The sequence below is a fragment of the Indicator indicator genome, chromosome 10, assembly GCF_027791375.1.
Source record: "Indicator indicator isolate 239-I01 chromosome 10, UM_Iind_1.1, whole genome shotgun sequence".
Taxonomy (NCBI): Eukaryota; Metazoa; Chordata; class Aves; order Piciformes; family Indicatoridae; genus Indicator; species Indicator indicator.
Window position 1 is genome coordinate 25,172,105 of NC_072019.1, and position 23,595 is coordinate 25,195,699.

The following is a 23,595-nucleotide window of genomic DNA, read 5'->3' on the forward strand; positions in this document are numbered from 1 at the left end:
ATTGCACTGTTTTCTAATGCTATGGAAGAAAATAGCATCATCTTGCAGTGCTGAAAACCAGAGCAACAGCCCACGTTACACATCACTGCTGCTCATCGTTTTCTCCAGCTGCAGGACAACTCTCCTCGTACTTTTTCTTCAAGCCTCTTAAATAGATGCGCAAACTGTCCGGGTCCAGGCGAGAATTTCTGGCAGTCTGAACCAGCCTGACTGCTAAGTGGTAGATGGCTCTCTGTTTCATCATCTCAGGAGTGCTTTTCTGCCTGTGCTGTTCTTAAAAACATACACTTGCATTAAAATATTAAATCAGTGCTGTTCTGTTATTAGAATACTTAATACTAGCTATTTTCCAGCCTCTCTCTCTTATCTCCTGACTCTTGGTTTGTACACTAACTTTACATCCAATACTCCTTTAAACCCCAGGATTGCTTTGTGTCAGGATTTCAGTATCATCTGCTAGAATGATTTCCAGAAATACAACTTTTAATGAAATCTATTCTCATAAAACCAGTCAGTACTTATCCTGTAGCCTTTCAGAAGCTGAAAATACATTTGAGTTTTACAAAAACTAGGAATTACGTAATTAGATTTGTCCAGTACATACCAAAATTTGCTTTGCAATATGATTTGTGATTTCCTTTGCATCCAAAATTACAGATGATGGTAGAGAGGAAACTTCTGCAGCTTTTAATCCTAAACATATGGAACACAAACCAAGATGTAATTTTATTCCCCTACCTTCCACACTATGTTTGCCAGAATTAGCTTAGCCTGTTTTTTAAAAGGGTAATTTTCCATTTTTATTAAGATGATTTTAATATATTTTCTCTGATTTTTTTTTTAACAACAAAATCCCAACAAAACAAACAACATTATGGTTTTGAGAGCCTACTTCTTTGTAACACTACCTCTAAGATGCACTTTCACAGGAAGTTACTGTGGTTATACTGTTGCTGGACAAGGTAAGACACATTAGAAATCAAAGGAAAAAAAATGGCACAGTGATGGTGGCAGCTTTCTCTGTTTACTTTCTTAATTTGGCAGGCTGGAGAATACTGAAGTGGCACTAAATGTGCTCTCACTTAAATACTGATGTGCAGTGGATATGGATGTCATATGTTCCAACTTCAGACAAACTGCCAGTTAGTGAGGGTAAGAAAGAGATGTAAAACTTTTTTCTGCCTCTGACCCTGACTGTTCTGAGGAAATACTGTGCTTCACAGGTGCTTTAAAACCACACGGTTAAAAATTTAGAAAAAAGGTCAAGAGAGCCCTCATACTCTCTCAGAATCTAACTTTGCTTGTGTAGTGTAAAGCCAAGATACTAACAGTGAGTTACTAAAGGGCTCCTGTTCTCTGAGAACACTAAACATACAATTTTACTGAGTTAGTGGTTATGTAGAAGCTGAAATTGAGCTTCTACTGCCCAAGGGAAAGAAACTTGTTAAAGAAACGTTTTAAAGCCCAGGTAATTGAAGCTTGACTGGAAAAATCTGTAATCTTCAGTTACCACTAGTTTGCAAAAGTCATGTGTAGCTCATTTCCTACTGATTAAATGTCACCTAAATCAAGGATCCTACTTCAGAATGTACTACTCAGCTCTGGTGAGACCCCACCTGGAGTACTGCATCCAATTCTGGAGGCCCTATTCCAAGAGGGATATGGAGATGCTGCAAGGTGTCCAGAGAAGGGCCACCAGGATAAGCAGAGGGCTGGAGCTGCTCTGCTATGAGGACAAACTGAAAGAGTTGGGGCTGTTCAGCCTGGAGAAGAGAAGGCTCTGAGGTGACCTTCTTGTGGCCTTCCAGGATCTGAAGGGGGCTCCAAGAAAGCTGGGGAGGGACTTTTAGGCTTTCAGGGAGTGACAGGACTGGGGGGAATGGAATAAAGCTGGAAGTGGGGAGATTGAGAGTGGAGGTGAGGAAGAAGTTCTTCCCCATGAGGGTGGTGAGAGCCTGGAATGGGTTGTGCAGGGAGGTGGTTGAGGCTCCATCCCTGGAGGTGTTTGCAGCCAGGCTGGATGAGGCTCTGGCCAGCCTGCTGTAGTGTGAGGTGTCCCTGCCCATGGCAGGGGGGTTGGAACTGGATGATCCTTGTGGTCCCTTCCCACCCTGACTGATTCTAGAATTCTATTTGGAAACAGGGATTTCTGTACCTCTTTAAAACAGGCAGCTTACGCCTCGCTGTCACTCACTCATATTGATCCATAATCCATCAATCCCTTCAGCATGACTGATTTATTCCAAAGTTAAAAAAGAAGTAACCCCACTTTCCTGAGAACAATGATGCTCAAAATCACCTTAGGCTGATACATAGTAAAACTCCTGTCGTTTTTAAAAGAAACTGGATTCCTTTTTGCTACTCAACAAGGACCAAGCTGCTGCTTAAGTGATAGGTCACTACTTGTGGTGGACAAGAGGAGTGTTTTACACAACACAAACCTTGGCATTGCCATTTAAGTCTCTCCAGAACTTTCAGTCACTTCCACAGACATTAAATCACCTCAAGTACTGTGTGCTGTCAGATGGATCACAAAATGTTAGGGGTTGGAAGGGACCTGTGGAGATCTTCCAGTCCAACCCCTCCTGCCAGAGCAGGACCATAGAATCTAGCACAGGTCACACAGGAATGCATCCAGGCAGGTCTTGAAAGTCTCCAGAGGAAACTTCACAACCTCTCTGGGGAGCCTGTTCCAGTGCTCTGTGACTCCTACAGCAAAGTTCTTTCTCATGTTGAGGTGAAACTTTCTGTGCTGTAGTTTACATCCACTGCCACTTGTCCTATCACAGGGTGCAACTGAGCAGAGCCTGTCCCCTCCCTCTTGACACCCAGCCCTCAGATATTGATATTCATTTATCATATCCCCTCTCAGCCTTCTCCTCTCCAGACTAAAAAGCACCAAGTTCATCTCATGCAAAAAAGCCCCAGATGGGTTCATCTCATTTAAATTGAGGTCAGTCAAGTAGCTACCAACATTAATAAAATGCTTTTTTTCACTATAAATTTGATTTCAGTTCTTCGCAATACCCCAAACTACTTTATCACCATGTGGTTACTCAAAACACACAAATATTTGCAACATATTATTTGTCTGTAGTTACTACTCTGTGAAAGAGATACAAATTCAGCAGAAATACACTGTTAACTGCCTAGTAACTAAAACACTTTCTTACATAATCTTTATTGAGTTACAGTGGAATCCATTACCATAATTCTTTTCCTCTGTGTATCCTTTAGAGAGTGTGTAAGTGTAGGCAATTTTCTCTTTATTTCCTGCACTGCTTCTCACGTGCTGCACTTCAAAATGGTAATTTTCCACATTGGGATATAAAGCATCTATATGACACAGTTCCAGGAAATGTGTAGCAAACAAAGTAAATGCCTAAAATACGGAAACGAGAAAGAAAATTTCAGAAACAGTCCTGGAATACATTGCAACAAATAAGAAAAATTATCTCACAGATGCCCAGGGTTTCCTACAAAATACTGAAAAGCTGTCTTAAAATTACCGAAGCAAATTAAAATCTTTTAAGTGATGAATCAGAATCATAGCATGGTGGGGGTTGGAAGGGACCTCTTGAGATCATCCAGTCCAACCCCCCCTGCTAAGATTAGGCCACCCAGAGCAGGCTGCACAGGATATCTTTCTCAGCTGGTGACTCTCCCTTTTTTTTTCCTCGAAGGAAATTAACATCAGAAGTCACAGGACATTCATATGATGCAGTAACAAAAGATGGGAGAAGCAGCAGAAAGGAGGGATCTCCAGAGTGATGGTATTTGCCTTCTCGAGTCACTGTCACATGTTGGAGCCCTGCTGTCCAGGGATGGCTGAACACCTTCCTGCCCATGGGAAGTGGTGAAGGAATTCCTTATTTCACTTCACTTTTCCTGCTAACTGTCTTTGTCTCAACCCACACCTTTTTGCACTTCTACCTTTCCATTTCTCTCCTTGTGGAGGAGTGAGCAAGCAGCTGGGTGGGCCTTGGCTGCCTGCTAAGCTTAAATCACATCAATCAGTGAACAGAAGCCTGGTTTATGTCAGTGTCTTATCACCGTGAGTTTTACACTCTACTAGTTATGAAAAATACCATATTTAGACAAGAAATCTCTACAAAACTGAAGTCAGATCTTAAGAAAATAATACATTTATTTTCAGTATGACAAAATAATTCTATGGTTTAAAATTTCTTCAAAACAGAATTACCTTTAAATTCAGCAGGTATTCACAAACAGCATAACAAATGCCAATACCTTCTTCAGCACTGGTACCTCTGCCAAGTTCATCAATGATGATGAGTGACTTGTCATTAGCATTTTGGATGATGTAAGTTATCTAGGAAAATATTTAATGTGTTAGCATTCCTACAAATGCCTTCTTTTTTTAAAAACCCCAGGAATAGGTTTAATAGGAATATTTTGTGTTATTCAGATGAAACAATGCAGAAATTTAAAAAAAAAATATCTTGTCAGATCCACAAATTTTACCTTTTCACAGCTTCCAAAGAGTTGTCAATTCTAACCAAAGGCTCATACTACAGCATTCTTTCTCTTTTCCACTGAACTACAACTTTCCCTCAAAATCATATCAATTTGGGAGAGAATTAAGTATGCTTTGACTCCTACAAATAATGATTTAAGACCTCAGAAATAACAAAACATTGAAACTACTGTCCAAGAGAGCACTGCTGTGTATTCAAATTGGGATATTTTTATTTAAGAACACAGAAACATTCAGGTTGGAAAAGACCCTTGAGATCTCCACGTCCAACTGATAACCCTCCTCTACAAGTTTCACCCCTAAACCATATCCCCAAGCACTGCATCCAAATGACCTTTAAAGACATCTAGTGTTATTCCATGGATATTCCTGAGTTTCTGGGGTTTATAAGCAAGGTACAAATGAAGGCTGAAATTCCACCTACTTTTCAAAGCATACTCTTTCAGTGGAAACACACTAGTGCCATTTCTATTATCTTAACAGTAAAATTGGGCCTTGGACCTTGGATTAGCTGTGTTTAATACCTCTTTCATTTCCTTCATGAATGTTGATGCATTTGTTTCTATGTCATCATCCATACCTATTCTGGTAAAAATTTGTTCTGCAATTCGAAAAGAACAATACTCTGCTGGGACATAAGAACCTACAAAACAAGTAAAATAAGAGTTTTCTCCTATTAGTGTGACAAATACCAATTTACCTGAATACATCAATGGGCAGAAAAAAAATAATAAACCCCTAGTTTTACATTTGTTCTTTACACACTGTAGAGAATTCATCTCATTCTATAAAAATTTCCTAACACTAAGTTCTACTTTGTAAGAAAAAAATATTATATAGATGCTATAATTAAATAAGCTTTTCAGTAAAAGCTTAAGAAATCATGTGTGAAGCTGTGTACCAGTCTAAAGGGATGCAAAAGTGAGAACACTAGGATTCATTTAGATTTCTGTAGCCACTGAGTTACTAATCCCAAGGAATCTGAGTTGCCCCAAACCAAGATTATATTGGATTACATTTAGCAGACTCTCAGCCCTTTACAGTCTACTTTAATCATATTAAATTCATGTTTTTGAGAGAACTTCTGAAGAACCTGCAGTTGCTAGGGACTGGCCCCAAAAACACATGGTGGATAAATTTTATTCTCCACTGTTAAGTAGTTTCTTTCTGGTCAGCCTGTTAAGATCTCTCCCCTGTGCTATTAGATTTACCTTTCTCTTTAAAGCAAAAATCATGAGGAATTCAGAACACAGGGATGACTCACAGTTAGACTATACAAATATTTGTTTTCCTTTTCTTATTTCAGTGATAGAACCTTGCAGCATTTATTACTACCTTTACCTGAAGTAGTTGCTTATTTATCTGTTAATTCCCCTTGGCTGCAAGCATGTTTCTCTTCATAACTGATGCTCACTGGCTCCTTTTGGATGACTGACATATAGACACGCTTGAAGATCACTCACTGTCAGTCTAGCATAAGGTGCTAGACTGGGGTAAGGTGCTCTTAAGAATTCAGGTGCACAACCCTGCTTCTAAAGGCAGACTGAGGAGGCTTCCAGACACCCAGAGAGAGCCCCCTAAGATTCCAGTGGCACACCCAAAACCTTTAAATGGCCTACTGCCACCAGCACAAGAACTAGTAGGAGCAAACAAACTAAAAATTACCTGATTCTAATTAGATAGAATCTTATTCTAGAAGCCAAATCATTCCACTTTGTGAATATTTTTAACTAGACAACAATAAAAGTGCTGCAGAAGATTGCCAATACAGTACATCCTTACTCACCAATCTGTGCCATAATTTGACAGAGAGCAATCTGCCTTAGGTATGTTGATTTTCCACTCATATTTGGTCCTGTAATAATGACAAAATTGTTGCCCTCTGTCAGATAGGTGTTGTTAGACACAGGTTTTTCCACAGCTATCTTTTCAAGAATGGGATGCCAGCCCTGTTTGATTGCTAAAGTATCCGTAAATTCTGGACGAACTACATGAGGAAAAGGACACACAATACTGCAGAGTTAGTAAGGAAATCTTCACATTACTGAACTGCTGCATTTCAAAGGAAATTCTTGCAGAGCAGAAATTAAAACTCAGTCAAAACCTGACACCCTGGTTTTCACTTTCCTGTAGTGAGCAGGCCTAACATGGAGCACTTGGAAAGAAGTACCAGCCACTTTCAGGTACAAATTCTGACTGCCATGAAACAATCCTGCAAGGAATGCTTCCCTTCTAAATTTGCTGCTGTGCTTGTCTTCTGTAGGAAGTAGGGCTGCACCCCAGTAATAAAGGAAAATACAAAGAGCCAAACTTGACAAGTAATTAAAGCAGAAAATCTGAAAGCCAGTTTCACAGCTAATATATTTTTAATACTTTATACTACCAGAAGCATATAAAGTACAGGAACCATGAACTCTGTTACTACTACAGATATACCTTATTATATAAGCATGGGACATGACAAAGCAGCATTCCTTCTACTTGTGTTGTATTTTATCATATTGATTATTTGGGTGTATCCTATGCCTACATAGATCCACTTGATACTGGGACTATCTATGTGCACCTTCTGTTCTTTTGCAAGCCTATTCCATATGCCTCTTCTTTATCTACCTCAATGGCAGTACCCCAGGCTAACAAAGAAATGTTGTTAAATTTGGTCTGATTAAATGAAGCAGCCTTCAGGACAGAAGTGCCAAGAGTTTTTCTATGGAAGCCTTGGGGAATTCTAATTATCTTGTGTACGTTTTAGACAGATAATGATTTAGATGAGAGAATCAAGTGGCAAAGAGGACTAAAAACTACAAATGACAGTCCATTTCTTTTGGTGAAAATGCATTCACACCTGGCTGTGCAAACTGCAGGTGTAGATTTATGGTTTTACTCTTATCATTACTGCTGAAGAAAACTTGTGCACATCATTGATGTGATGTCATACACACAGCAGTGCCCGGTTCAGTTTCACATCAATTCATCTGCCCTGACTGGAATCATCAGCACATGAAGATTCACAGTCCCTACTGCAAAGTAAACTGATCCTGCTCATGAGCTGGAAATCACATAGCAACATCAGTGATGATGAGCAAATAAAACTCTTATGATAGCTTCCAGACCAGATTTAGTATTGTGTTGTAGATAAGAAGCTCAGGTCAATGTGAATTGAAGGCAATATGATCATTTGTACATTGCAGGACTGGACTAGGGAAGCAGGATGAACGTGCAGGTAAACACACAATTCTGTAATCCTTAGAAGTCTCTACTTCCAGAAATGTCTAATAGTGCTACAGAAACCAAAGCAGATAAACAGATAGGCATTTTGGTTTACAGTATATATGTACTGTTGATCTGCTTATGTTGTCTTGTGCCATTTGAGAAGTGTGAACTCAATGCTCACAGCTTTTGTGCTTTTGAATAAAACGTGTTTAAACTGGCCATCTTGTGAAGACTGGCTGTGAAGGCTTACAGCAGCTAAACGGCAGAATGGAATTTCAGTGAATGAAAAGAACATCACAAAACTGGAAAGGACAGAGCAGAGACACTTACCTGAAGCCTGCTGAGATCCAAGAAAATAAATGATGAGATTTGGAGAACCAGACAAAATAGCCTGGATATCCTCCAATGGGGGGGGTCCTTATCTGACCCATGATGAAGAAACTCACCATAATCAGAAAGAGTGCAGGCATGGGCAAATGCAAGCAGCATGTCCAGCATTGACACGATGTCAGATAGTTTGTAGAGGCAGTGGATGTGCTCGTAGATCTCGTTCAGCAGCTTACACACTATTCTGGAGTAAGACACAATGCTTACTGTCACTTCATACAGCTTACAGAGACAAAGCAAGTTCATAATGTTCATATTGCATACGTATGGACATGAGGGTCCTCGTAAAATGCAAGTGTCTCTGCCAAATGCAAGCAAATGTCTACAGCTCTATTAAGCAAATTAAGATCTTACACCATCAGCTCAGATCAAAGAGCTCAAAGACTAACAGTTCACCAGAAAGCTTCACAAAGACAATAAACTACAAATATAGCTATGGAATCAAGTATTTTTATTGATACATCAAATGTGACTATAATTCCCTTAGGCCTTTAAATTAATACAGCCCCACATGGTTTCTAGAAAGAATTCCCATGAAAGCTACGTGCAACATTCCGCTTCATAAGCCTTCTGAAATGGACAGCGGAGCACCATGACTTGCAGGAAGGACAAAATACAGGAATAGACACTTCCACCAAGAACTGATTAAAAGTAACAATTCTGCATTACAAAACTAATGCATTGTCTCGTTTTGTGTAGCTAATTTCCCCATAAAGATGTAACAAATATGATGGCCACCCTTATGAACACATGCCTATGGATTTGTAATCATGTTTAACACAATACACACATTGTGAGGGGATTTTTGCCTCAGTAAGGAGATTTGATCAGCTGCTTTGGATTGTTTCTCTAAGCAGCCATTAACAGAGAGATAGCACCAATAAGACATGTAAATAGTTAAGTGAACAAAGTACATGTACTTAGCAAACGTTAAAGTTTTAAATGGTCTTACAAGTAGGTCATGTGATATATTTCTCTCAGGGACTCCTGACATCTTTCATTCATTTTTATTAAGTCTGGTGAAGTGAAGCTGTAGGTGTTTTTCATTTTAGTGATCTACAAGGAATTCAAACAAACAGTAGGAACTTATTATCAGAAACAAAAATAGGCTCTATAAAGCAAACTGGGAACCATGCAGGGGAGAGAAATGGAAAAAAAAAATGCCTGGTTTCATTTTTCCTATATAAATTTTTATGAAAAATACATAAGAGAATATAGTTCTCAGCAAGACAAATGTGATCACACACAACATAACTACCTGTTAATTGCATGTCTCTGCCTCTATTACATGTTACTAGAAACAGGGTGGTTAGAAAAACATACCAATTATATCTTCCTTTACTTCTAGCTATCTTCACTGAAATTATCTTAACTGTTGATTAAATTACTGTATAATTTGTGTATTATTCATGTATTATACATTTTATACACATCAGGCACACAAAAACATCAGGAGAAACCTCTTTCCTACAGCTACCTTTGTAAACTCTGAAGGAAGCTGGCCATTCGGTAGCGTCGAAGCATCAATATTCATCTGGATAAAAAACCCACGGGCAGAGCTGAAACTTGTTCTCATTGGGAGGTTGTACTTCTCTGCAAGCTGTGTTATCATACCTACACAGCACAGATAAGGATTTGGCCTCAATTCTGTACACTTATCTGCATACATAAGTCTGTGTTGGCACAAAGATGCGTAGTGTTGGCATGACGAATGCTTTGCACGTCAGGTGAGTGAAATGATAAAAGGCCTTGGACTTGAGTCTCCAGGGAGACACAATAATGTAACACATTTAGCTTTATAAAGTTATGGGGGGGGTGGGAAATCCAGTGAAGAATCAGATCAATTCATGTGTCCTTTAAAGACAATTCATGCAGGTGATCAACTCCAGGCGGGCCTAACTATGGAAAGGGCAGTTTGCTCAAGCATATAGCATCAATGTCTCATCAGTAGACAGAACATGAACCCTAGACTAGGGACTCTCAGTTCTTAATCAGTTCATGATTCTAAGCAACATTTTCTTCCCCAGGTAGGGAGTAATGCTTTATGTTTGTAATCGCCCTTCAATCCATCTCGTTTCTAGCTGAGAAGATACCACATGTGAAAACTGTTAGCCATCAGGAGAATATGGACTGATATTCTGAATTCTGATTCTGAATGCTGCAGAGAACATAGCAGTATGGTATTCCCGTAAGAATAAAGGATGGAGTTACTTAGTGGTGCTTCCCTGCTACCGATTGCTCCAAGCTTGCCCACTCTCATGTTTCAACCACTTACAATGTAGACCAGCAACTCAGGACATTCTGGGTATAGAATGACAGTATGGTTTAAGTTGGAAGGCACTTTTGAAGATCATAGAATCATTTTGGTTGCAAAATACCTCTAAGATCATCGAGTCCAACCATCAATCTAACACCACCATAGCCACTAAACCATGTCCCAAAGTGCCATGTTCACACGTTTCTTGAACAGCTCCAGGGACAGTGACTCCACCACCTCCCTGGGCATCCTGTTCCAATGCCTGACCACTCATGCGGAAAGAAATTCTTCCTAATATCCAACCTAAACCTCCCCTGGTGCAACTTGATGCTACTTCCTCGTGTTCTATCACTGGATGCTAGGGAGAACAGACCAACACCCACTTCACTGCAACCTCCTTTCAAGTAACTGCAGAGAGCAGCGAGGTGTCCCCTCAGCCTCTTCCAAGACTAAACAATCCCAATTCCCTCAGATTATTTAGCACAAATCCCTGCCATGGGCACAGGCATATTTCACTAGATAAGCCTGCTCTAAGCCTCATCCAGTCCTCTCCAACAGGCCCATTAAAAAGGGGTCCAGAGGAAGCCACAAAGATGATCAGAGGGCTGGATCACCTCTGCTATGAGGATAGGCTGAGAGAGTTGGGAGTGTTAGGTCTTTCTCCCTTCTTCTTACAAGCTTCCTTTAGATATTGAAAGGTCATCCAGAGCCGCCTTATCTCCAGACTGAACAACCCCAACTCTCTTAGCCTTTCTTCATAGCTGAGGTGTTCCAGCTCTCTGATAATTTTTGTAGCCTCCTCTGGACCTTCTCTAACAGGTCCATGTCTTTCCTGTGCTGATGATTGCGAGCTGGATGTAGTACTCCAGATGGTATCTCAGCACAGTAGGACAGAGGGAGGAGAATCACTTCACTTGACCTGCTGGTCACACTTTTTTATGTATCTCTGGATACAATTTGTGTTGTGGGCAGTGAGCACACATTGCCAGATTATGTCTAATTTTTTGTCCCTCAGGATGCCCAAGATCTCTGCAATCCACTCATCCCACAGCCTATACTGATACTGAGAGTTGCCCTGACCTAGCTGCAGGGCCTTGTACTTGGCCTTGTTGGACTTCAAGAAGATAACTATTTTGCTCTATTTTGACTTAATGACAAACAGGAAGGTTACTAAAGCATAGTAACAGTCATTATGCTATGCTATAATGCCTTTCATTCATATTTTTCCAGTTCTTAATATCTTGGCAAAAAAGTAGCCCAGTGACAGATCAAGGCTGCTAAAAATATAAATAACAAAGAACTCAGATATTTTAATTCAGAACAGATTTACCTGTTTTATGCAGAATGTTTTAGTTGGAATAATTCTAGTTAAAAAATTCAAATAACTTTTTTGTACTTTTAGGGGATAAGAAGGAACAGAGTATTATATATGGTAATCAGGGATAAAGAACAACACATTGTTGATATATCATAATAAAAATATACTTGTTCAACTTCATTAAAATATAACAGTGTTCATCTACAAAAGGAGAATCTCAATATACAGCTCAAAAGTACTTCAGTTGCTTTTCAATGACCATCAGTTTATACCAATACCAAACTCTTTTCACATGAGGTTATAATATATAGGAGCACATGGCTTCTACATGCCAGGTACAATGTACTTTCAACTCCAAATGCATAGAAATCTTGGTTTAGAAATACCTGCTATGTCATCAACAATTTCAGTGTATGTTCTACGTGCTATGTCAAGGAATTCACTGATGTTAGGCTTCACAGCATAGCATTTCTGGGTCCTCATACTCAAACATCCCTTTGTATATCTTGTGTCATCATTAATTACAGTTGTAATCTTTTCAAGTATAATTCCAAATCTGTAATTATAGTTGTGTTGCTTAATTAGCTACATAATACTTTACAATTTTTATTTGCAATATCATCCCAAAATCACAAATAAGAGCATTACAAATAACTGAAGCAAATTATTTTCTGTTAAAACCAAACACTAAATTTCAGGTCTATTTTCACCTCAGAATGATGCATGACTGTGTACCAGACTGCCCAAAGATATCATTCAGATCTTTGGAAGGTATAAATTATTTCTCAAACATACAGGCAAGAGTTGATTTTTGCATTACTATGGGGACTTTAGGAAAATACTGCTTCTCCTTTCTGAATTACTTGTGAAACAAAAAATAGGACTGCAGTTCATCAGCAATTGCAGTATCATATCTAATGTTGTTTGACTTATTCCCTTTGTTTGCTAGTTGAAAATTAGAATTTTTAACAAAAATCAGCTTTTACACTAAATATCTGAGATATAACCAAAACCAAGCAAAGACACAGTATTTTTAATCTTACATAAATTCTCAGAAAAGGTGACATTCTAGTTAAAGAACTATCATAAATACCTTGTATCATCAAGAGAATTGTAGTAAGCCTTTAGTAGTGCTGTGTTACAGTTTCTTAAAGCAGCCTGTTGAAGATTAAAGCACAGACACGAACAGTTACTGTTTTTGAAGCCCTTTTGAAGGACTCAAAGTTCCTTCCTTCACTGGGGTTTGTCACCAGTTGCATAAGCAGCTCATGGAATCTGAGGAGTTTCAGTTATATGTTTGTTATAATAGCAATTTTCCAGGCAATGGTATGAATCCAGTTCTTCAGAGTATTAGACTCAAACACATATTTTCAGCTGCCTTAAAAATAACAGACTATCGGCAGTATTAAAGAAGATATAAAGTTGGGGTTTTTTTATTTGATGATCCTCATCACTCCCTTCCAATTTGACATATTCTATTCTATGAAATTTAACAAACTGCACTACATAAAGATAAAACAGGCTGTACTTCAGAAACAAAAATAAATGACAGCTTACTTTTAGAGGCTCCACAAGTTCTAGGGTATGCTTCAGGTAGATTAAGTTAGTTATTTTTGATTCAGCAGTTTTAACCTGTTGAAAATTTTGACAAATAATGGAGATGTTTGTCTACCTACCTGTTTAAAAAAGTACTTAAGAACTAGCAGAACTCATACTGTTATCAGGTTTATACTTTTAATGAAAACTTACAAAGTGCTTTATAAACTCACTTTGACAACTTGAGTGTAACTGCATAAAAAGCTTACCTGAATCTTACATCACCTACTGTGATAGTTTCCTTCACAGTAGCTAATATGTTCATGTCTGCACTGAGAACACTGCTAACCCAAACTGTGAAAACTTCTTTTCATTTTCTGCATATATACAGCTCTAAACCTACAGTAGCATTATTCCATGTTTTTTTAAGGTGCAGGGGTTTTTTCCTTATTATAGCAGACATATTTGTAGCTATCACATTTATATGTTACATGTTAGAGCCAAATAACTGGTTTTCTATGCTGTATTTCAAAACATACTGTATCTTGCTTTGGAATCTGTACCAAAACTGAAAGTAGTTGTTCTGTATCCAGGAATTTTGAGATAACTGTAAAATAAAAGTAAACAGACCAGAAATTAAACTGCAATTGTAACATTTTTTAATGTATTTTTTTTAATACACACAATTACTTAGTGACACTTATGCTAACCTTTGTCTTTCTATCACCAGAAATTATTTACCAGGGTGAAATATAGGTTAAAAATAGCTGCTATCTAAATTCTTCTGTTGTAATTACACTTATTATACCTAAGCATGTAGGGATTATTGTACAGCTGGACATACATCATCAGTTCAGTGATATTCTTTTTGTTAGATGAAATAATATTTCTCTTATGATTAAGATTACATAATCCAGCTTTGGGTGAACTAACTCAGACTCAGGTATAGTATTTTTTATTTACATTTGTCTGGACCACTATGTTTTATGAAGCAATGGAAAAAAAATTGCATACATAACATGAAATATGTCAGTGATACTTTTAATGTATAGATTATGTATACATGTATACTGCCAACATAGTCCCTATCCAGCCATAAAGGTAAAGAGACACACACTAATTCTTTGAAAAAGCTATTAGGTCACTGACTTTATCAGATAAATTCACTTCTCTTAGCAAAATACTTCAGAAAAATATCACTATTACAACAAAGATTACTTAAAAATAAAAATATTTAAGTGCCCACCAAACAAGTCACAAAAAAAACCCCCAACTTTTCAAACATAGAGTCAGACTGCATACTTTCACCATTTAGAAAAAATGTTTAAAAAGAAATATAATATTATGTATTTAAAAATTAACTGTACCTGCTTGAAGACCAAAAAAGAGCTCCTCATCTTGGAGCAATTCCTGAACACAGTCCAGTCTCGTGTTAATTGTTTCAGCATCTGCTAGTGGCTCCAGGATATTGGATCTAAGTCTTCGACTTCCACCTGGAGTTTTAGTGTAATTTAGGACACCAAAAAGAGTGTGGCCATTCCTTTGAAAACAAAATAGATGTGAAAAACAGACTGAAAAAACATAAAGACGGTAAATGTAAAGTGATGTTTTCAGGTAAGAGTATCCCATCAATTTGAGGCATGCTTTTGGGATGCTTAGCACATCCCTGTTTGCCATGTTATTATATGAACTACAGTAGGTTAGGAAGTTAGCTAATTTAATGTAATTTAACATAATATTAGCCCTCATTATATAATTTTCCAAAGCATAGAAATACATTTGTATTCAGTATTCTCATTTTTTGTAGTAGTACTTTACTCCTCCTGCAGTGGTGTAGTCCGTATTTTCCCTTCAGTTGAACTAATTAAGAACAAACCAAACTAACCCTGCAAAAGGAGACAAACTACACTCTGAGATCAAACACTAATCACCATGTTTAATCAAAATACATTTCTGAAAATTACTTAAAACACTTAGAAGCCCAAGAAAGAAATAAGCCATGCTTTTATTTTGTTTGAAGAACTGACTTACAGAGAATACAAAAACCAGGTATCATACTTACGATTTATAAATACTATTTTCATGTTCTTGGCTTTCACATGTTACACATCCCAAGGTCTCAACCTTAAAGTTTGATTGTATCTGTTTAAAATAAGCAGCCTGTAACTTTTACATCTAATACACACCTAAACAGTTTTAGAATACTGAAACCTTCAATGCTATTGGCTTGAAAAAAGGCTAAGGAAAACACTGGAGTCAGACACATTGATTGAAAACAGAACTTGAATAGGAAGAAATCTAAGTATATAAACCAAAGAGCATGAAGATACATGGACAAAGCCTACAGAAATTCCTGAAATACCATGGCATACAAGACCAAAGCAATAGTCAAGAGAACTAAAAAGAGAGAAATTCACCCTGGGTTTTACTACGGGCATATTTACAAGATAAAGCAACTGATGAGAATACTTAAGGGGAAATCTACATCTGAATCGAATCCACATGCCTGCCTTTAAGCAACTGAGGGCTCATTTCCCTATACAGTAAATGAGAGGCAAGTCCCCCAGAATCGATGGTGGTGCAAGAACTTGATGTACATGTTTCTGGTCTGTACTATTAACTTTTACCTGTCGACATCTGATACAAAGATATCTAACCAGGCTGTAGGGTAAGATCTCTGTCATGGAAACAGCTACCTGAGGCCCAGGTCAAACTGGCCATCGGTTAGCAAAAACTCTGCAGCAGTAACTCTTAAAAAAGATTCAAAGTAGTCTGCTATTACTCAGTTCCCTCCTGTGAACTCCCTTCCTCTCAGAACCCCCTGTGGAATTAGAGCAGTATTTTGCTGCAAGCTGCTCCTGAGGGTGCCAGCCGAAGAGTGGCTGGCTCCTGCAGCTCCAGATGAAAGGATGGAGCAAGCAGAAAAAAACTGGGGGCAGAACATGACAGATTAACAGAAAGCAGCTCAGTACCTCCCACCCATGGAGAAATTATCTGTGTACTCTGAGACTCTCTTAAAAAGACCAGAAAATGAGCAGTGGCAGAAGGGTAAGGAGGACTGATCCAGCTAAAGATGTCATTGCCCACAGCAGGGAGGCTGGAACTAGATCATCTGTGAAGGTCCTTTCCAATTCAAGCCATTGTATGAATGAATCTATGACATCTCACCAAGTGGAAGGAGGCTTATATGAGTAATACTTGGAAAGAAAGGAATCTCCAGGCTCCCCTTTTTATATCAGGGTGATGAGAGGCCTTCTCAACAGAGGGGGCTCTTGGAACTTGGCAGGCAGCAAAGCGCAAGTTCCAGGTCTTTCTTTATCTAATTAGAAGCATAACAGTCTTGAGAAGGTAAGCCTTGCAGCTTCTTCTGCCTAGAAGGCAAGTAAAGGAAGTGCTCCAAGCATTGTTCTCATTGTGAAGATCTGCAATGCACTCAAGTATCCCACTGTACATGACCATCACTACAGAAATTGTTGGCCAGTATTCCTCAAAAGCAACCTTTCAAGCCTGGAGTGTTTATCTTGTGTAAAATTAATAAAACCTAGGCATTTTCACCCAACATAAGCAGCTTCTTGCAGAAATGTTGTCTCTTTCACTTCACAGTCTGACACTTTGCATCAATACGATTTATAAGCTTGAATAAAATGCAAACATCAATGTAAAGATGCCTATATATCACACCTTTCCTGTGTTGGAAATTTTGTGCTGAATTTTAATGCATTTCACTGTCCAAATGTTTTCTTTTAAAGGCTCTGAATGGTACATAAGTTCTATCAGACAGAAATAAATAGAATGGTCAGCTCTTTGACATCAACATCAAGGAAACCTGGTGAAATACATATAAAAGTGTAATTTGTAAATTGAATTTTCTTACCGAGAATCTCTGTTATTAATTACTAGTTCAAGATTTTGTGCTGATGACGAATCTATCATAGCTGTTTTCTCACTCCCCTGGAAACGCACCTTCAGTGATTTAGGAGCATAAACTGAATTTTGAATAAATTCAACATATTTTAGCAAAGCTGCAGCAGCTGCAAGACAGTAATACCTTGGAAAGAAACAATCTTTCATGAATGTTGAATAGTGCTATTTAAATACCACAAACCCAAGCTCTGCACTACAGAAATCACATTCACACTTCTGCTTGGCAGCTCCTGGGACTGACAGCACTGCTAAAGCAGTGTGCTTTAAGTATGCACTAACTAATGCAGAGCACACATACAAACACAAATCAAATACAACTGTTGTGAGTCTGTACATCTGACACCCCACACTACATAGCTGCTATTGTGAAGGTAGTTACATGTGACTTGAAATGAATCATAGGATCCTAGTATTGTTTGGGTTGGAAAAGACCTCTAAGACCATTGAGTCCAACCATCAACCCAACACCACCACAGCCATTAAACCATGTCCCGATGTCCCATGTCCGCATGTTTCTTGAACACCTCCAGGGATGGAGACTCCAGCACCTTCCTGGGCAGCCTGTTGCAGTGCCTGACCACTCTTGCAGAAAAGAAATTGATCCTTATCTCCAACCTAAACCTCCCCTGGCACAATTTCAGGCCATTTCCTCTCATTCTATCACCTGATACTAGGGAGAAGAGGCTGACTCCCACTTCACTCCAACCTCCCCTTCCAGAGAGTTTTAGGGAGTGATGAGGTCTCCCCTCAGCCTCCTTTTCTCCAGGCTTAACAATCTAACAAGAGACTAAACAATGAAGACCCAGCACACCAAGTATCACTGCTTAAAATGGTTGGTACAAGGAAAATACTTGCTGACCCCAGAAAGAAAGGTAATCACAGCTGTGAAGTTGTACCTTTTGGGGGAGAATGAAAAGGAGAAAGTGGAAAGCTGCAGGGAGGGGTGGGAATAGCAAAAAAAAAAAAAAGTATCTGTAACAGGCTGTTTCAGTTTCTAGATATCAGAAACACTGGAGGCCAAAATAAAAGAACAGCTCTGTTACAATTTTCTAACTTTTGTAACATGCCACAGACTTGTGTGCTAAGTAAAAAGCTGTAAAAAACTTAGCTGAACACAGTACATTTGTCCTTTACACATACTTGGACTGAACCTCCATGAGAATGGTACCAAATTCAGATGCACACAGCTGTTCTATGTACTCCAAACCCTTTGTTTCATTGAAGTACTTTCTTTGGACGGTTGTAAAAGTCACATTCTGCAAAGATGGAGGGGAAAAAAATCAAATAGTTTTTAAAGTTATGCAGAATTTTCTGTCAGGCAGGTGTCTCTATTTTTCAAGTGAGTGATAGATTTTCTTGGAAACACTATCAACCACCTGTCTTTGTAGAAGTATTCATTACAACTTATTAGCACATACAAGCTGCACTAGTGTCACTCATCTCTCCTCTCTGGTAGCAAGTACACAGAAAAAGGCTCATACTGCTGTTTTGAGCAAATTATCACAGGGTTTTTCTTGGATAGTTTTTCCTCCCAAGAACTAGCCATGCTAAATTTCTGATTGGGTTTGGTTGAAATGAATGACTTTTCAGGAAGAGTTGATATCATGCTAGCATCAATGCTGACATTCAAACAGTATCTTTCCCTTGGCACAGCGTAAGCCCAACGGATCATCACCAAGCCTTCAACTGTAAATAAAGATCAGCAGGTCAAAGGTAACTGAGAGTGTGATGAGCAATTTATGCAAAAGGAGAGAACTCAAGAAGTGAACTCATGAAGAATCCATCAGCAGTGTGTATATATATGGAAGCAATTGAAGTAGTAACACAGCTTTATTAAAAGTTCTGAGGCTTTCATTCTCATAAATTACATATACTAGTCCATCTCACCCTCTTCTGCCCTGCCAGTGCTCTTTCTCTATTCTGTGATACATTAGCTTCATCCGTTTATCAGATTTAAAGAACAAAGCAGCAGCAAAAGAAAATGCTTGATTATTTCATCTCTTAAGCTTTCCTGAGTTTGGTATTGCTCAAACTACTTCAATGCCACCAATTCAAAACTTTCATGTTTAATCAGTAATACACTCATCTCTGTAATTGTCAGGATTAGAACTAGTACCATTCGAGTTGCATTTAGATTATTCTTTACCATGGTAAAAATAGGTCTCAAAAAATCACAGAAAACACAACATTTGACTGCATTTAAATTTTTAGAAGTGGTGAAAAGCTCTCAAATCAGCAATCACATACAAGTCATCAACAAGAACTCTAAAATATGGAATGAAATTTAAGAGCTTACCTTGAAATGTTCTGTTATCAAACTGAACAACTTTGTTGTGCTCCCTGCATCACAAGCAGTATTTGACATTATTATTTCTAGTGGTGTTAAAATCTTGAGTTTAGTAATAACCTGAACAACGAAAAGGCACTTCAGTGAAAATCCACATAAAATACAAAATATTTTATGAAATAAGGAACTGACAATAAAGAATTATTGAATCCTCCTATTTTATAATCACAGTTCAAGTCACGTAAAGAAAGACCAAAGTACTAACTTGTACATATTTAGATACAGATATACAAACGTATGTGAAACTAAATTACAACTAAAAAAATTATAAATAGAGGTATCTATTCCCTGTTATTTAAACACAGAAACATGCTTGTCTTCGAAGCAAGACAGCTAAGATGGGATGACTTGTTCTCAACAGATGGCAGCTTTCTGGGTTTGCAGCTGAAAAATTAATGGTGCTCTAGAAAACAAAGAAATGCAACAGGTCTGACTATCTTTTGATTGAGAATTTAGACTTTGCTCTGATCTCCTCTTACAACATTTATCTCAGTCTTATCTTTTTCAAGAAATAACTGCAATCTTCATGAACTCATTAAAACTAGTTAACAACTTCCATTAAAATAATCTGAAGTTTCCTTGCAAAATTATAGTCCTACCGTTATTTTGATTACATAGGACACAATAATTACATAAGTCACAATAATTAGCCAGTAAAGGATACAGCAATTAAGTATGCAACAGTACCTTGGCATAAGTTGTATTGTCTGCAAACTGTGACAATATCACCTCAGGATTTTTTAAGTCAATACTGGCCATTCCTACTTCACCTCTGGCAAGGCCTCTTCCTTCTACTACAGCTACAATAACTGATGCAACGCTGTGAGCAGACGTTGTAGATGAGGAGGTAACTGTAAAACAGTTGCATATGTTCATTTACAAGCTACTACTTGACATTCACAAAACCATGCTTTGACTTTCCAAGTGAAATGTGTGTTTATATTCCCACATCCATGGCAAGCCCTTTGAATTGACCAAACTTAATTAAAATTTAAAAATCCTGAACTCCTTACTTGACATATCCTATAGACTGGGTACACTTTCTGAAGTGTGAATGCCAGACTCTTAACACTAAAAGACTGATTGAAGAATGATTGAATTCATTTAAGACTGTCAGAACTAATCACATTTCTGTAGCATGTGAAAATACAGTTTCTGAGCCACTGTATCTACCAAAGAACAAAAAATAAGATGTTTAGTATGTGTCAAAAGGCACACCTATGATTAAACATTTTAAATTGAGTGACACACAGATACTACTACTTGTTAAAATCAAGTGCATCAGTTGCAGAGAAATATTAATGTAACCAATAATCCCACACACCAAATTACACTCTACTGTTTCATAAGCACTGCTCTTAAGTGCTAAGTTACAGTACTTCCCAAATATGACACTTCACTAATGGGGTGAAGTCATTTCAGTTCAGTATACTGAACTTCTTTTATTCTATGAAGGACCAAAAATATCTATACAGTGCTTCTTTTACTATCTCAGCTCATTTTTGTTTTGTGTTTGCTAAATAGTATTACATTCTTCCAAAGTCTGTTGGAGTAGCAACTGACATTTACTTTGGAAATCTGCTATACAAATGAGCAAATGCCTAACTTGCTGAGTAATACTAAAGTAATTACTACACAATGAAAAGCACCTACTAAATACACTTGGGTGTAATTTCTCAGACAAATTGGAAAAACCCTTTATGATCTCAGTCTTAACTTTCAACTAAATGCCAAACTAACTTTACAATAGCTGAACTGAACAGATTCTTCATTTAATCATTGAATTAAAAAAGATGCCATTATTAAATAACTATTTAAACTACTCAAAATAAGAAAAATGCTTTCATATAAAAGGCACCCTAAACTAATCCTACCAGGAATCTGTAAGGGTAAGATCACAATCAGAGTTTATATAAGAACTTAAAAATAAAAGGCTCGTTTTGAACTGCAACTGGGTACCACCTGAGCAAAATCTTTGACACTGCACAAAACCCAGTCTGAACCTTCATTTATTCCACCTGTGTGCTGTAGGACACAAGATGTCAGCTACAGTATTCACATAAAGTTTCACCTGTGGCCCATTGAAAATATAACTCTCATTGTGAATCTTCTACTTGCCAATCAGGAGCACCTGATAACAATATTAACTTTTCCTTTAAAAGCAAATAAAAATGTGAAGATAGTAGTATCTTAGATTAGGTATGGTGATTACACAAATTTTATTTGTCACATTGATAAACAAACAGGGACCAACCAGTGTTTTTCATAATAGGATATTCTGTGTATGCTGTCTTCAACACACATCAACGAATGTCACACAATACAACAAGCATAAACAAATACATAAGGTCTCACAGAAGAGACCTTTAAGATCATAGAGTCCAATCATTAGCCTAGCACTGCCAGGTCACCACTACAGCAGCATTATATCTCCATGGCTTTGAAACGCCTCCAGGGATGGGGACCCCACCACTTTCCTGGGCATCCCGGGCCACGCCTTAACAACCCTCAGGGGGAAGAAATCGTTCCTCACGTTCAACCTAAGCCTCCCCTGGCACAACTTGAGGATGTTTCCTCTTGTCCTTCTAGAATCAAGAAACTTGAGAACGGCATCCCAGTATGTGATGTACAATGCATTAAAAGATAAAAACCACCACCCCTGGATATGAATGTGCATAAATCTGGGCTCTTCAATCAGCACAGAAATCAACATGTCCCAAAAAATAATTCAGTTCTGGACAACTTGAAAAAAGTCCAAAGTCTAGCTACACTGATAATTCATATATGAATGCAAAGTAAGTGTCAAGAGGATCTAATACCAAAACTTAGTATCTAAAGTATTTTCCCCTATGGGTGCACGTTTCATTGGCAGGCATCCTCTGTGGTACAAAAATACATGTTTTTTGTTTTGAATATAATTCAGTATCTCACTGTATCACACTAAAAAAATAAAGTATGTTTAAATAAAATAAGGTCAGATATCTAAGCAGGGCTATTTTCTTTTAGAGCTGTTAATCTTACCTGAATATCCCATAAGAGGGGTATGGCTTCTGCAAACAGATCTGCTAGCAGAGAAGGGTGGTTTTGCTATGTATGTGCTATGCAGGCCTCGCACAGATGAGGAGCTTGTGAGATTCAACGTGCTAGTATTTTCTACGTAGGAACTTTTGTCCCCAAAATATGATTCTGAGGAAAGGGGGGAAAAGAAGCACACAAAAACTTCTGAAAACAGACACATCGAATTGTATATAATTTAAGTGAAAGGATAAAATAACTAATTCAAAGGCCAGGGGAAAAAACACACATACCCCCGAAAATAAATCAACAAAACCACTTCAAAACCAACCAACCAACCAACCAACCGCAGAACCAAACCCCATAACCTGTGGTTCAGGTCTCAGATAAAACAAGTATTTGTGTTTCAATTTAAGCTTGACCCCAGCAGAGAACTCAGACGCTGCTGTCTAAAAAGCTTACAGAAAGGGAACGATAAAGATTTATTTAAGTAAGTGCGAGGAACGACTACCATTGCTCTGACGGGTTGAATGAAAACCAGGGGTTGCTAAACTGAAGAGATGCTGCCGTCCCCTTACCAGTGGAAGTGCGACTTGTTAAGAGCTCTTTTGAAGCCCAGCGCAAGAGAAGAGAGCGGTATAAACGAAAGGAATAAAGACCTGAAGATGGCTGCACCGCACCCTACCTCCTCGTCCAGAAACCTGGGACTTCACTCCGCTGCCACGGGCAGCGCGGCTGGGAGCGAGGCCTTCCTCGCTTAAGCTGCCCGGCCTCACCCCACCACTGGAGCAGTCGCCGGTGCTGTCCGTTGTGCTGCGCGGCGTCTGCAACAGCCCCAGGTTGTAGCGGGGCGTCCGCTCAGATCGCCCGCCCAAATCCGACGTGGAAGAGGCGCGGCCCGTGTAGGAGTCCGATGCAGCCACCTGCCCATGCGTGTCTGCCATACTGTTTGCTGTGAACATTGCCACCTCGCCAACGGCAGGCACCGGGCGAGACCCAGCCACACCCGCCCGCCGCCAGCACCGCCCCTCGCAAAATGGCGACACAGGCCGCGCGCGCTTTGCACCAGACCGCGGCTGCTCACCGCCTCCCGCCCGCAT

The 23,595-nt window shown here is 38.6% G+C and overlaps 1 protein-coding gene across 1 annotated transcript; it reads right to left on the bottom strand.

Moving 5' to 3' along the window:
* Positions 1 to 82: 82 nt before the first annotated feature.
* Positions 83 to 23,595, bottom strand: MSH4 (mutS homolog 4). The gene is made up of 20 exons (XM_054384553.1): positions 23,181 to 23,595; positions 22,502 to 22,666; positions 20,168 to 20,331; positions 19,430 to 19,540; positions 18,274 to 18,389; positions 17,084 to 17,257; positions 14,577 to 14,749; positions 13,749 to 13,816; positions 13,231 to 13,305; positions 12,767 to 12,831; positions 12,060 to 12,229; positions 9,576 to 9,712; positions 9,051 to 9,154; positions 8,158 to 8,282; positions 6,285 to 6,485; positions 5,023 to 5,141; positions 4,205 to 4,333; positions 3,208 to 3,382; positions 605 to 693; positions 83 to 268 (listed from the first exon to the last, which is right to left on the bottom strand). The coding sequence occupies exons 1-20, from the start codon at positions 23,593 to 23,595 to the stop codon at positions 83 to 85; spliced, it is 2,961 nt and encodes a 986-aa protein (XP_054240528.1).